Below are 16,646 nucleotides of genomic sequence, written 5' to 3' on the forward strand. Positions count from 1 at the left end.
ATTTACCGCGTCATATCAAGCACAACTGCCGGTTATTATTCATAATTACCGATTTATCACATTTACCGTAACAGATAGATCCCAATAAAGCAGTGTTTCTCAAAGTGTGTGCGTGGCTATCTCGAGATATCGATTTGTGTGCCTATGAAGTGGGGTTTTATTTTCATATAAATGCACAATATATACAAAAGTATTCAGGGTAGCCGCAGATCAGCCATGAATCGGACAAGGAAGCCGTGAGGGACAAAAGTTTTGAGAGAACGACTCCAGTAGCTTGAATCACACCAAATCGATAATGGATAAACGTCAATTTTCGAATTATGAATCAGATTTCATAAAACCGATGACGTCCCATTTGAATCTATTTAAAATTTCATTTTTTCGAACCGGAAGGAAAAATAGCACCATTGATACATATAGTATTCATAACTACGACAGGCGTAAATCGGAAAACAAAACATATCGAGGATATACGAGGAAAGGAAGTAACGTGAGTTTTGTAAGAAACAAAACGCTTTTGTAAGGAGTTGTAAAAAAGACCAAGAGAAGAAACACACAACACGCAGGCTTTTTCACGCGCGTATTCAGCATAATGGAATCATTATAAGAAGAAAAAAAGGTAAGGAAGACTTAAAGTCAGTTGTTTTTTTTAAGAAAATAAAACAAAAATCTACATTGAATGGACACTTTCTTACATAGGAATATCAACAAGCGGAAACTGATTTTCCATCTTATTTTCGTCTTTACCGGAAAAGATCGTAACCTTAAGTAAAATTTTTTGGGGTATTCTCACACGAAAAACCAGAAAAATATTGAAATTTCTGATTCCCCCCCCCCCCCCCATCCTTTTGATATTGGGTCGAACGTGAGACGAAAATATAGGGGAAAAAATAGAAAACCAAAAAAAGAAGAGCCTGGGAAAAAACTGAAAAAGACAATAACGAAAACCGTATTTATGGAATTTTTTTTGTACAAGAGTTTTATTACCACCCCCCCCCCCTTTTCTTGTAAATTCAATCACGATTGGGAATTACTGATAATATTGCCATTTTTTTTTTTCTGTAGAAACAGTAAATAATTCGAATTTTTAGTCGGTATGTCGTGTGTTTAAAATAAACTACGTCTTTTACAAAACGGATATTGTGAAAAAAGTGATGGGAATTCTCGTTTTTTATTGGATATTAAATGACATGTGAGGTCACAATAGGAAAATAATAGTTTTTTTTTGGTTTTTTTTTTTGAGAGGAAAGAATGAAATTTAAGAATCGTTTTGAATAATGATATTTATTTCCATTATTTTCTTTTATGGAGGTTTATAGGAGAGTTATGGAAATATGTTTATGACTAAAATTTGTTTTTCTGAATTTTGCGGGGAAAAGTATATGAATATGTACTAATAAGAGTACATGAACTTGGGAGATAAGTGGAATTTTTTTATGTGAATGGAAGATATATAACTGTCATTATAATAGTTTTTCATTGTTTTCATGGATGATGATAAATAATCACTTTCATGTTTTAATAATGCAAAACGATCCTCATTGTAGGAATCAATAACCGCGTGTAATAATCTTGTGATGCTGCTAAGACGTCTGGGTCCGAGACCCGTGGGATGCCCGGATAGGAATTCTAACTGTAAGTCCCGGTCTAATTTACCCATATCCCCTAGGGGGACAGAGCGGGGGCCATGGGTGGTCTGGAGGTCTAATTTGCTCTGTGTATATAAAATTAATTTATAGAATGTGAGCGTTTTGGTAAAAATTTCGTTCTGTAGAAAAATTCGTTGTATTCGGATTATACATAGATAACATGCAGTGGATCCCGCTTAGAACATTTTTCAAAAAACAGCCGTCATCAAAAAACGTTATAAGTGGGAAAATGCTTCAAACGGGAAATTTAATGAGAAAGAGAGACCGGGAAAACTTAACCAACCAGGTCGGGAAAACTTTCTAATTCGGAACATTATAAACGGGATCGACTGTACTCATCGAGATTTCTAGTTTAAGGTGTCTTTTCACTTACAACATTTTTTCATGACGGTTTTTCTGGAAAACGTTATGACCTCTGGATCTACTGATTGTAGTTGCGTTGTTTAAGGCACTCTTCTTGTCTGTGAAATTTAGTCTAATCTTGAAAGTTATTTCATTCTACCCATTTCTCTTTAAAATTTAACTATAACATTAAAAACGCAGCGATTCCCAAATTTTTTCATAATTCGAAGCATCATTCGAATGAGATTGAAGTATTAAATACCTAGGGGCATCCACAGTGCCATCTTAACGCATGGGCCCACCCGGGAGCTGCTCGGGGGCCTCGTGAAAAGAAGGCCTTCAGAAAAGGAGAAGTTAAATTTTTCGATAATTTTCCAGGTAGGGCCTCAGAAAAATCCCTTGGCCCGGGAGCCCATGATGTTCTTAAGACGGCCCTGGTGGCACCCCTGGTCGATCTGGATACAATTCCATGGCCTCCAAATCATCATAAAGTGACGTGACATAAACCCACAGATTGGGAATCACAGAAACCCATTACTGAGATCGATTTAATTTAAATATAGTTCCATTTTAATTGAAATATCTCACCGACCGATCTCTCTAGGGGAGAGATTTTTAACATTTTGGTTCTCGAAACACATCGTTACGAGATTGTTACACGGAGCCCTTGATGCGGTTACGAGACTTTTGAACGGAATTCAAACAAACGTAAAATTTTTCGAATGCAGATGCTTTTATTGCAATATAAACAAGTATTTTAGTTATTTGAATGCAGCGAAATCTCAGAAAACCCTCCCCCGAAAAACTCTAGGGTTCCATGGAACACCAGTTGGAAGACCATGTCTCAAATGACACCGATTCACATTTTTGAAGAATCACTTGTCTAATGGATTTTCCGGAGTATTTGCGACAAATTTAATTTAAAGAAAATTTAAATACGATGGAAATTTATATTTTTACTCATCTCGTTTGATTTTCCTTCCCGATAATTTTTCTCAAATAGTTTTCTCTCAAACAAATTCCAAATTTTTCCGTTTCTTACATTTTTTTTGAAATATTAAATCAGTGTTTCCCAAAGTAGGCAATATCACCACTGGGGAAGGGGTGATGGGAGGGTCCTATGCGCCCGCTTCATTCTTAACTGTTGGTCATCCTTTGCCTCCGTCACTGAACTCAAGCGCCAACTCAATATGCAACCCCTTTTTACCTGTAGATATATCTCTCGATTATCTTTCCTTTTCAAAATTCAGGGCCATTTTCATATCGCCACTTCCAATTTTCTAACTCCAGCTTCATACTTTTCCAATAGAATTAACCATTCACAAAAATTGAAACCCATCTTTGCATCTCCACAGACTGTTTCAAATTTAGTTTCTTCCCTCGAACAATGACTGGAACAAGCTCCCATCAAACATTATTGATTGTACAACAATTTCCTTCGTCACCACCGCATTCCCTTGTATAGGCCTCGGCCAAGTAATATTAAATAAATAAATTATACTAAAACAAACATTATTCCGATATCATCGCATGGAATGTATTGTGTGAAACTATCTTAATTAATATTTATTATATAACAGGGAAACGATGTCTCTTTAATGATTAATAGGACTCTTATGTTTCAGAACATTCATTATAGAGACATTAATCCATGGCAATTATATAATTTTTTTAAATTGATGAATGGTTAAATAAGATACATCGCTTAAAATTGTGAAATTTCCTGAAAAATAATTTGGATGAGCCAATTAATCAATTTACTTAATTTATGAAAATTAATACTTCATTGAAATCAATTCAAATTTTCAAGACTATTATTCAAATATCTTTGAATATCAATATTTCTTTCATTCCTATCTCGAATATTGAATGAATTTATCATTAAGTAATCCTAGGTTCAAGTTCTTCAGTGGTTGTAAATGTTCGCATAATCTCAATTTAGAAATTTTTAATTAAAAAAAGGCAATAGAAAATTAGTAACTTGATTAAAATTATTTATTAAATCTTTAAAAAAATTAAATTGATTTTTATTTCGAATCATTTACATCCGATAATTCGATATGAATCCAATCTATCTATCTTTAAACAATGGATGTTTCATATCCACTGAGGCTAATTAGACCGAGATAGTTTAGAGCAGCGGTTCTCAATCTTTTTTGACTCGCGGAGCCCTTTTCAGTACATAATTTTTATATCGGAGCCCTATTTGACTCGAGGAGTCCTTTTTGTATATAATTTTTATGGCGGAACCCCATAGCCCACTTTTTTTCATTTATCTGTCAAATTTACTTAGTTATTTTATTTTCCTTGAGCACCGGTTGAGAACCACTGGTTTAGAGCATATTCGGAACAGATGATTAAGTCCCCCGCACCCAACCTGGGATTCGAACTCGACCCTTTCAAAATGGATGTCAACCTATTTACTGTAGGAAAATTACAATTTTTTTGAATGTAAGTTATCTTGAATTCAATAAAGTCAATCAGTGGCAGTTTTGACAGGTGTGGAAGATACGTCTACAGTGAGCCGGAAAATATTAGGAACCGTTAAACTATATCAAAATGCATTGATTACGGATTTCATTACTACTTTCTTTGTTTAACAAAGCGATAGCTTAAAATTCCACCAATTAATCGATGTGAAATACCGAAATATAGGCCTATGCATCCACCTTACAAATACATAGGCCTACAGGAACCTCATGTATGAGAATTTTCGACCGGTGTCCAGGTTAAAATTTTAATCGGCCCTTCACATTTTTTTAAATTAAAATAACTATAAAATATTCTACATCAAGTTTTACTTAATTTTTTAAATAGAAAGTGAAAACAGAAATGCAAGTGCACTGGCATTTAGGCTAGAGCCCTGTCAGCTTAACTCTAGTTGTTGAGGTGAGGTGTCTAGTACTTTAATTTAGTGAGGCCGGGCAAAGAATATCACCTAATCCAAATAACGACGGAGGGAGTGGTGGGCGTGACAAAATAATAACATCTGTTGTTATCATCTTGAAGAGTATGTATGACATTAATTGGCTTGAATCGCTTCCGATTTCAGGATGATGATAGGCTAGAAGAGGGCATCAATTTGTGGTGCCTTAACGATTGGGTCACGCGGACCCGAGTCAAATAGGGGCATCCAAAATTATTAAAGACTTCGACTAATTGGGAATTTTCATTTATTCCATTTCATTAATATATTTATTCCATTACTTCATTCATTAATTTCGAAATTTCATCCATTAACCCTTCAAGCCGGTTCAGAAATATAAATACCATGGCCCTATTCGCGGTACTTAAATTTTAAAAAAATCGAACTTTACACAGCTATGCTGAAAATAATTTGTCGTTTTCAATTTTAATTCTAAAATTGTAAAAAAAAAAAAATTGTTTTATAGTAAAATGTCTAGGCCTACTACTCTATGAAATAAAAATTTTGCTGTAATTATTTTAAAAAATAATCAGGCGGTAAAAAACTTTACTGCCTGTGACGTACCACGTACTAAGATCCGCGCAGAGGGGTTAAGTCCGAAATTATTTTATTAATTACTTCCGTAACTATTTCTTTCACTAATTTTGAATTTCTACATCGATCCTTTATCAAACTTTAGTAGAGTACACTAGGTATTCTTGTATAAGTGCTTTATATGCAGTTCTGAATATTCTGTAATTATTTAAAATTTCTTAATATTCGCTGACTTTACTTCCCCAAATGAGATTCGATGGAGGCACAAATACGTTTACACCCAAATTTGTTATGATGTTGTCCATGGAAGTGTTCAAACAGTCCTCATCGACACTAATTGTACGTAAGTGTATAATTAATTCACAACATCAATATGATCCATGTAGACGCTATTTAAAATTTCAAAAAACTATTCATTTAGGAACGTTAAAATATTTTTCCGTGGCTTCCTTTAACGCTTCTTACCCTTCTGTCTTTTTTACGAAGATCTTAATGAACACAAAATTGGAAGCGGAAAACCCCAGCTAAATTATCGATAATAATTCTGGTAAAAATTATTGCAGCAAATAACGACGGCAATTTAAGAAGCAAATAAGAGCAGAAATAAACGTCTACAAGTTAAAAAGCGCGAAATATCGAGTTTCTTCCCGGTATCTAAAATAAAACGACAACATTTACGCAACTGATATCGTATATGCAATAATCAATCGAGATTTTGAAATTTCTTTGGAATATATTGAGGAAGACGAATTTTAGAAAAAAGATTTCCTTTAAGAAAAAGAAAAGAAATTGCCACATAATCCAAAAACTCAATGTAAATTTCGATCAGGAAAATATATTCCAACATAATTCTAAATTTAGAATATGAATGAAAAATCACCGAAAATGTGTAGAAATCAATTTATCATGAATTCTATGAATCGCGAAGAAGAATTTATTGATTGTAGATTATTTTTGAACAATAATCACGTAAGTTTTTTCACAAAATTTCAATAGGAACCCCCATTTTCTTACGATGTTACCCCTCTTTTACGGACGAATATTTTGTCCCACCGGTGTCAACGCTTTACTATGTCCCACAAAGTTAAAATTTTAGTCGATATTTCCATCCCTGAATTTTTTATTTAAAGTTTTACACCAGGGGTCTTCAACCTTTTTCTAGTCGCGAGCACTGCCTGTACCCAAATCAAAAGAGGAGCACCTTACGGCAAGTTTGCATGTAAATGCATGAAATCAGGATGATTTCAATCCTTGAATACAATTTTTACGAGGTGTTTAATTGTAACGTTGATCAAGAGCGCTCGCGAGCACAAAATCGGACAGGAGCATCGGACACTCTGGATGCTTCAGAGAACACCGTGGTTCTCGCGAGCAACGGGTTGAAAATGCCTGTTTTACACTATGGTTTCCCAAAATTTCCATGGTTTTTCCAAAAAATTTTGGAATATTGATATAAGATAAAGAGATAACAGTATAGGGGTAGCTCTAAATAGCGGTGATAATTCCTTAAATTCTTTGTAAAAGCTTATCCGCAATGAATATTAAACGCATTATATATAAAGTTAGGTTTTTAACTCTATGGCCCGTTTATATTTGAGTGTACATGACAAATACATGGTCTAAAAACCTATTCTACTAATAATTCTCCAATAACTGTACCAATTCTACCGATAATTCTCACACTTTTCTGTCACTCACGGTTCCCTTTTCCAATTCACGGTTTCCGCGAATTCCCAGAATTGTTCAGTAGATATTTTCACTTTTTTAAAGAACCATTTCAAAGCACACAAAAAAAATTCATAAACACTCAAACACATATCTCCATCTCGCCGCGATGCCCCTAGGAGACGCGACGCGCACTTTGAGAAACATTGCATTATATCCATTCCTTTTCTCAACTTTTTTGGCATTTTAGAAATGCCAAATTACTTTATCAACTTTGCTTAATCGAGATTATCCGTTTATAGATAACATTATAATCAAGGCAAACTGTATATTTCACATTTAATTAACTATTTTAGCCAATTAACATACTATTCTAATTAATTAAAATTGTTGTGTTGATGTATTACAGTATAACCCTCTTTTACGGACAAGTAATAATTTCCCCTTGTGTAATAACTGTATGCATTTCAAACCCCTGATTAACGGGCACCTCTCTTTTACGGACGAATTATTTTTCTCATCGGGGTGTCCGCAAAAAAGGGTTTTTATTTTATTTCAATTTAAATAAATCTTAATGACACCAATTTGCATCCCTTTTGCGAAAAATAAAATAAAATCAATATGTTTTTAAGGGTTCAACCATAAAGGATGGAATTATTTCAGACATCAGCATCGGAAAAAGTCACAAAGGATTTTGAAGATGAGTAGGTTTTTAATGGGCTCCGCGGCACATTTGTTGGGAACCGTTTTATAAAATGATTAGAATGAGTATTGAGATAAAAATTTCCAAGCTTACCTTCCAGATTTCGTGATGACCATTTCCGTGCCAAGAGCGTGAAACTTATCCCATAGATCTTTCGATTCAAGAGTTACTTTGGGGTCATCTTGTACCCCATCGTCCTCGGGCTCGATCGTCCTTAGGGGCCTGAGATGTGCCCCGTGCGCCGCCAGCATGTCTTCGGCCGTCAAATGAGGAGGCAACTTCGGGAACAGGCCCACTGCCGCTGAACCGGGCACCGGCGGCGGAGCGTGAAGAGGCGGGTAGGCCCCACAGGCCGCAGCAGCCAAGGCCTGAGGCCCGAAGCCAGCCTGTAAGGCCGCAGTCAGGTAATGATGGTGCTGTGGTGTCAGGATGGAGTTCATGCTGAAGTCGGTCGTCGTCGACGCGGTACCACTCGGCGGCGGCGGTGGCGGGGGCGGCTGCCTCGCACCCGCCGGGGGTAACAGGAACGGGTGGTGGTATGCCATACCCGGACCGAGATCCGTGGGATCGAATCTCATGGATACGGGCTATGATGCTTGCTTGGTGGATGCGATGACGAAGGACCGGAGGCGACAGACAGACAAGACACTTTTGCGACCCGCGGTACGGACAGACGACCTCGTCAGTTTGTGAGTGTGTGTGTATGTGTCACTAGTAGTAGTAGCAGCAGTGTTGGTGGTGGTGATGATGATAAAGAAGAAGTAAAGTACTACTACTACAACAACAACAAAAAGCCGAATTGCGGCTCCAACCCCCAAAGAGCCGACAATGCGGACGCTCCGAGCGTGTGAAAGCTGCCGCGGCGGCGCTGTGGACTTTGGCACTCCTGGGACACCCCAGTGCCGAGGATGTGCTGCTCTTGATTGGCTATTTGGGCAAGGCAGGGCCAATCGCGGCCGCTCGAAGTGCAGGCGCCTCTTGCGAGAAGATTCCCCCTACGCTTTTCTCTCCATCTACTACTGTGCTATCCACCCCAACTTTTTTCTCTCCCTTTCTCTTTTGATGAGAGTTGATGTAGGTTCCTGTGGAATGGTGGTTGGGGTTCGGCAAGAAGATCTCTCACCTCTCTCTTCTCCCTCTCCGTTAGTGTGAGAGAGATGAAAACGCCCTCCTCTTCCTCTTCTCAGTAACTTGTTCTCACGGCTCTCTAATTCACCACCCTTTTAAAAACCTCCAACAACCACAGTTTGACAATGTCAACAGCAATTTTTTGACCTTACAATTTTTCCGTCAATGATCGTCCTAGATATAAAATTCCATCCACGCTCTCACATAGTAGTCACAATTCAGCTAAGTCCTGACGAGATTACGTCAATGGTCATCCTAGATAGCAAGCAATTACATCCACACCTCTCACACGGCAGTCGCAACTCAGCTGCTCGAGTCTTGAAAATTCAGCCGTTCAGCTAAGTCCTGGTGAGATTGTTCCGCACACACACATACTGGTACCATAAACCTTCCGTTTTCATGCCCGTCTCTCTCTCTCGTATATGACAGCAGCACAACGTGAAGAAGTGTGACCTGCTGCACACAGCATACACAACACGTGAGGTGTGTTTTGTCTCTCTCTCTCTCTCTCTTCTTTCTCGCGGCTCTGCTCTCCTCTCCGCTCTCTCCCTGGCTAACAGCGCGCGCGCGCACTCACACCAAAACTCAAGAGAAAATAATAATAGAAGACAATTTTTGTGGTAGAGAAGGTGGAGGGATTAGAGCTTTGTGAAGCGGCTATAGACGTTTTTTCTTTTTTTTTACTATTACGGTATTGAGAGAGCAATTGGAGGGAGAGAAAAGGACAGTGACAGACATTTCTCTCTCTCTCTCTTTCTCCCTCTCTCTCTCTCTCTCTATGGCGCTTTCTCTCCGTGTTGCCACACACCTCAAGAAGCGCCGAGTTCGTCGCTTACTGTGATGGGAGGAGGGATTTCGAAAATGGTTCACGCCTCCCTCGTTATGACGTAATAGCGAAAATCCTCAAATGTCTATCAGCGTCGCCATCTAGTGACAGAACAAGAAACTTCTCTCTCTCTCTGGGGGAAATGATTTAAAGAGAAAAAATTGAAATGGGACCATGTGGAAGACAGAAAAGAAGTTCTATGAGATTTTTAGTGTTGAGGTAAGTGAATTTTCAATTTTTTTTCCCGCAATTGTTAGGATATGGGGGGCGGGGGGGGGGGAATATTGCATGTCCCGGATATGTCGATTTTATTATTATTTTTTTTAATGGTCACGTTGCTGGAAAACACTCCGGAACAAGAATTTATTGATTTATCGGTATTCCGTGACGGACGGAATTATGTAGGTTATTGGAGGGAAATGAGAGAAAAACTGTTATATAAGTGGCATTTATTTATATACAAAAACAGAAATGGTTTTTTTTAGGGATTTTTTTGTTTTTTGTGTTGTTCGCCAACATCGCGTGATTTCCGATAATGAAAAAAATATATAATTTTCTTTTCTAAAGCGTTAATTGATATAAAAAAAAACATTTTTAATCAGACGAAATTTTGGAATTCGGTTATAACGAAATCGTGTCGATATTTGAAATTGAGAATTTTATAATACCGATATGAAGTAGTCCTATGTAATAACTAATATGCGATGGAGAATGGTTATTTCATCTCAATTTAAATACAGTGTGCTTAATTTTAAAAAAAAGTGTTGGAAGATCACTACAAAAGCAAAAAAATAAATGCCAGAAAAATGTGACGTTATATTCGATGATATTTAACCGTTATTGATATAATTTCATTGATATTTAACGGAAATTCATTTTTCTATAAAATAAATTTTTTTAAATGTTTTTTAGAGGTTTTTTTTCTGTTGTTGGCCAATATTGCGGAAATATGATTTTCTATTACGTAAAAGAAGTATTCCTTCTTCTAAAGCATTAATTCATTATAATAGTTTTTAGATTAGAGAATACTGTATAGTGGAAACTCGGTTACAGCGATATTTTGGTGTGTAGTATATAGGTTTTCGAAATTGTACTGAGATGGGAGATGGCTAATAAAATGTTTTTCACCTAATTTATGAATAATTCCAAGTGTTTGTTAGAAAAAAACCACAAAAGACAAAAAAAATGTAGGAAAAGTAGCGAAAAAAACTTGGCGTTATATCTTAGGTCGTTGCTTTCATTGCTGTTTAAAGCGAAGTTTTTCAATGTTTGCTCTGTGAGAATCAACTGCAACCGTAGCTTGTTGTTATGTCCGAAGTGTCGAGATAAGGGAAGTCGTTCTAACCGAGTTTGACCATAATTTTTAACGATGAAATCATTAGCCTAAAAATTTTTAAAATTAATATTCACGTTTGAATTAAAAATTTTCCTAATTTATTGCTCCGTATATTGTAATACTCTCAGTGATAGCCAAATTCAAATCGCTATTATGATCAGAGCCGTAACAACAATTTGTGTGTGTGTGAGTGGGAGTGGGGTGAATTTTTTAACATCCCCCCCCCCATAAAATTCCCCAATTATGTAATTTTTTTCTCCCCACAATTTTTCCCGTAAATTCTGCCGCTCAAGGCACCCTCAGCCCTTGCCCCCCCCCCCCCTCTTAGTTCCAGCACTCAGTGCTCAATGGAGCACTCAATAATAGAAAATGTTGTGTCGATTTTGTGCTCGCGAAGTAATGTTTGACATAAGGTACAGTAAAACTTCTCATTTACGGTCATCGGTAGAACAAAAAAATTCGTCCGTGAAAGAGGAGTGACCATTAATCAGGGGTTTGAAATGCATACTTTTATAATATAAGGAGGGGGGAATATTATTTCACAGTAAAAAAGGGGTTACCACATTTGAGGGTGTCCGTAGTGCCGTCTTAACGCATGGGCCCACCCGGGCACGACCCGGGAGCCTCAAGAGTTGAGGGGCCTGACGAAAATGAGATCTAGTTAACATTTTCTAGAATTTACCAGAGAGGGCCTCAGAAAAACCACTTGGCCCGGGGGCCCATATTGCTCTTAAGATTGCCCTGGGTGTCCATTAAGAGGGGTTCTACTGTATTTCAACTGAATCATCCCTTTCAAGTTACATTCAAAAATTCACATCATGCTGGTATTAGTTCGAGCATATATCATATCGAGAATATATAGATCTCATACATAGGCATAGGCGTTAAATTGTATTGGGTTCATTGGGATCAAAGCCCCTCGTCTGTCCTATCCTCAATATCTGTCACCGTCTACACATAATTCTCATAGAAGTATTCATTCCAACATTTCCAATAACTTTACATCTACGCATATAGGTGCTCTTTTTTTGATGCTATGCACAAACGGTGCTCCATGACTCAGAAAAAGGTAAAGAGTCACTCTCACGGTCTAACTTTCGGAAAACTAACTTTCGGTCTGTCTGTGCGGTTTGAGTCATTTTCTCATAAAGTATCTGAATTAAATTTGGTAAATAACTCATTAATTCTTGCTTGATTAGCAAAGGTTATTTTTTGTGACTAAAGATGTCGAGCAGTGATTCAAAACGGTGTGACGTGAGATCAGTCATTATTGCCGCTATATGTTTTATCTTATATTAACACGATACCACTGTGATTTCTAGATTACATCTAGCGTGTCGTAAAAAGTGCCTCAAGATCAAGCAGGGAAACTACATGAATAGTGCATATATATATATATATATATATACACCTAGTTCCCATGGATCTGTTGTGAAGTTGATCAGTGTTCACACTCTCGTCATTCACTGTTTTTTTACCATTACTTTGATTAAACAGAATTATATCCTGATTGAGATCTCACATAATGGTTCCTGTTGTAAAAGCTTTGAAGTGAAATTCTATGGGAAATGATGAATCCTGATTATATATTCCAAGGTCTTTGTTCAAAGATTGGAAAATTTCAAATCACGTGTAAAAATTTTAGTTCATTTATTTCATTCAAACATTTTAATTCATTGCGACTTGCGATTGATTATTTATAACTTCGAGTTGCGTACTTGAGTGGCGCACACCTTCAAAAGAGTGCACTTGATGTGAAACAGTAAATTCCAAATTTTTTATACTTCAACGGTACTCATGAATATTTCAAAAACATGATCATGAAGAACTCTGACGGCGACTTTCAGTATACAGGGTGTCCACTCTTATCGTTGTCTAATGGCTATTTCCTGGATCGGAACTTTCAGCTGGAAAAAAAAATGTTTTAAATGATGTCGCTTATTTCAAATGCCATTAAAATATAAAAAATAAAATAAACAAAAGTTTCAAAATTTGAATTTTTATACGGTCTTCCTGTCCTTTTACTTCCAAACAGAAAGTTGTTGCCCTGTCTCTTCTGAAGATCAACAAAAAAATCCCATTTTTCCAAATGCAATATTCGTTGAGATATTTGAATTCAAACTCAGAGGAAAAATTGGACAAGAGCAGCATAAATGAAAGAAAGGACCGTTGTCCATAGGTTTATGCTGTCATTTCCACTTTTGTTTATAATTTTTTTAATTCAAATATCTATACGAATATTACAGTAAGAAACATGGAATTTTGCTGGTCTCAGGAGAGACAGGTCAATAACTTTGTATTGGGAAGTTAGAAGACAGGGGACCGTTCAAAAATTTTAAATTTTGTAATTTTTTGTTAATAATTTTTTTTTCATTTGAACGGCATCTAAGATGATGGGCGACATTATTTGAAACATTTTTTTTCTAATTGAAAGTTGCCTCTAAAACCAATGATTAAGAAAAAAGCCATTGAACTATGATAAGAGTTGACACCTGTATATAAATTCATTCCCAAAACATCTCGTAGCATCTCCATCACCGATTTTACATCATACTAAAATTCTTCTGTGAGAACCACTGACCTAAGTTACTAAGTTACTATATTCTTGAAAAAAAATAAAAAATCTTTAAAATACAAAGTCCTAAAAAGGGCCTCAAAAAATTTCATCAAATTCTTGAAGGTAAACGAAAAACTCACGAACGTTTAACCACTTTCTTTTCTCCTTCAAACAATCTCTGAAAACTCCTTATTTCTTCTCCTCGCAGTTAGCTAAGAAACTCAACAAGGTGTAGAGAAATTCCATATCCTCTTTAACGATAAAGATAACAACAACAACAGCAGCAAAAGTAATAGCGGCTCACCTCACTCACTTCACTCACACAAGCAGTTAAAGTGTGGGCGGTTTCAAAAAAATAAAAAATAAAACAAGAGAATCACCATCATCTCGAAACTTCCAAGGAATTCTCTCCTGTGTCTTCTTCTTGTTGTTCTTTACCTGAAGAAAAGCGTAAAGATTCAGTCAGGTGAAAATTCTCTTCTTATCTCCATGACCATCAAAAAAAAAAAAAAAAAATCATTTCCTCTTTTTTTTAAGAAAATATAACAACCATAATGTCGTGGCTTATGATGGTTCACCGCAAGTGAAACACCTTCCGCGGTAATGTCTTTGGAGATAAAAGACTTCTAAAACACATACGCACAATAAGAAAAATGGCATCTAGTCGATCCTAAAACGTCACACGAACCCTAACCAAAAAAGAAAATATAGCGTGACGTAAATCACACGCACACAGACACACATGATTAGGACAATTATTTGAGCCACAGCCACCGCCACCGCCACATGGACAACACTTCGTGCCATTATAATGATTGTGTTTTCCTTTTTTTTTTTCTCTCCCTATACCATTTTATTTTATTGTTTTTATCTATTGTTTTTGTTGTTTTTTTTTTTTGTGAAATAAAGCTTCTTAGGAAGTGTTAAGGCGATGTAATGCACTGACTTTGATTGGTTGGACGGATTAAGTCTTGGGTAAATTACCCTATTTAGAGGGATGGTTGGTCCATTAAGTTCAGCACCATGATGAATGGGAAAACTCTACCCCTTTCTCTATGGATTTTTTTTTTTGTTTTGGTTAGCTATGGTTCATGGTCGGTGGGGTTTTTATGATTTAGTGTCCAATGCGATTGTGTATGAAATCGTATCCTGGGGTTGATTGGAATCTAATATAGATTGGAACTTTGCTTATGCACACCGATATGTGCTCAAGTTTCTTTGTTCATACTTTTTATGCACGATAACTATCTCGAAGATCGCCGAACTTCCATGTTATACGGTATCGTCCTTTATCCATGTTTCTAAATTTTCAATATACAGGGTGTCGTATAAGACCTGATTCGGAATTTCCTCTTATCGACCGTTCGTCGTAGAGTTCTAATTTTAAAAAAATGTTCAAAAATCACTCTATTTCGAGAGTGAAAATACGGTGTGTAACGAAATAATAAATCTGAATTTTTATACGGTACACGCATCCTCTAACTTCCACTCAGAAAGTTGTTATTCTGTCTTTCTTGAGGCCAAGAAAGAAAAAATTCAATGTTTCTGAGTGCAATATTCGCTGAGGTATTTTTGAATTCAAAATCGAAGAAAAGTTCGGAAAGAACAGCGTAGAGGGAAACAAAACATTGTCCGTTATTTTAACCTATTCTTTCCTAATTTTTCTACTATTTTTGAATTCAAATATCTCAGTGAATGTATTCCTCTTTCTAAACTGGTACAGAGTGATTTTTGAACACATTTTGAGCATTTTTTAATAAGAACCATACTTCTACGATGAATGGTTGATGAGATAAAGGTCGAATTAAGACTTATAGGACACCTCGTATAGCCGTGCATGAATTGAATATAATTTATCAATGCATATTTGGGTTGGAATTTATGATTTGGATCGGAATTCCTATAACTAATTTGTGTTGAATGAGGTTGAGCTTGAGCCAATGAAAATAGTTTTTTTTTGGGATTGCCTGAAAAGTAGACACGATGGTCGAGCTGCACTCTGCTTCAAAACCTAAAATTCTGTAATTCCCAAGGATCCATTGATCCTTGAATTTCATTGACTGGTTTTATATATAGGGGAGGGGGGGGGGGGGGAGGACCGGCTTTTCTCCAAACTTTTCTTTGGTTCATTTTCTGCCATAATATTTGTTTTCGGTGTTCCTGCATTTATGGTGATGTATTTTGTACTAGAATCTGATTCATTCCTAGAGATTCCACATTCGATTTTTGAAACAGATTCCATTTGAAATAAACAAACATATTCAAATAGAGTCCTCAGCTAGCTTTTTCAAGTCCTGTGTGTGTGTGAGGAGCTAATCTTTTCAATGTGTGTTTATTAATACGACGTAAAACATATTTTTTTTATAAATTGTAAGTTAACTCTCTATCACATATACACGGAAAACTCGTGGGTCAAATAACCTGTTATACCAATTTCTTTCCTAAATTTTTATTTTATTTTAAAAAGTAGGACATGTTTCAGCGAAATTTTAGTACAAAATACGGCTACATAAGAGTATAATACCTTTTTTTATCTAGAAAGAGTTGATTGCTTGTCGATGTCATTTTCTGAAGGCGGCTGAAATTTTACGGGTTCGAAAAATCATAAAATTGCACCAATTTAAGAGAGTCTGAAATATATATACAGTCGAATCCCGTTTTAACGAATACCGTTATAGTGAAAATCTCGTCTTAACGAGAACCTTTTTAATCCCCCCAGATAACTTTACATAGGAACAATACAAAAACCCTGAAATTCTTTTACAACGAAATTTCGTCATAACGAAGGGATTTCTCCGGTCTCTTGGAGTTCGTTATTTATTTATAACGAAATTTATACCGAAATATATCCAAATTTTCTAAAATAGTTAATTAAAGGTGGAAAACAGGCCTACTGCTTGCGTAGACCTTGTTATCTATAAAAAGATAAAATCGTTCTTAGCAAAGTTCTACAGTAGAAACTGTTTTTAAGAACGATTTT

General features: G+C 36.3%; 1 protein-coding gene and 1 long non-coding RNA gene across 5 annotated transcripts in view; one reads left to right on the forward strand and one right to left on the reverse strand.

Annotated features, from left to right (window-relative positions):
* LOC149081723 (uncharacterized) overlaps positions 1-8,399 on the reverse strand; it is a 102,535-nt gene extending 94,136 nt beyond the window's left edge. For all 4 annotated transcript variants that reach the window (XM_089237143.1, XM_089237142.1, XM_089237141.1 and 1 more), the window contains exon 1: positions 7,913-8,399. In XM_089237143.1, coding sequence (XP_089093269.1) covers positions 7,913-8,397 — 485 coding nt within the window. In that variant the 5' untranslated portion in view covers positions 8,398-8,399. The remainder of the gene's footprint in view (positions 1-7,912) is intronic.
* Positions 8,400-9,614: 1,215 nt separating this feature from the next.
* Positions 9,615-16,646, forward strand: part of LOC149081724 (uncharacterized) — a 99,489-nt gene continuing 92,457 nt past the window's right edge. The window contains exon 1 of the long non-coding RNA XR_016193330.1: positions 9,615-9,992. This is a non-coding gene — a long non-coding RNA (uncharacterized LOC149081724). The remainder of the gene's footprint in view (positions 9,993-16,646) is intronic.

The sequence above is a fragment of the Pholcus phalangioides genome, unplaced genomic scaffold (genome assembly GCF_987345545.1).
Source record: "Pholcus phalangioides strain wild (caught in Gottingen) unplaced genomic scaffold, Ppha-v1.0 ptg000009l_1, whole genome shotgun sequence".
NCBI classification, from domain to species: domain Eukaryota; kingdom Metazoa; phylum Arthropoda; class Arachnida; order Araneae; family Pholcidae; genus Pholcus; species Pholcus phalangioides.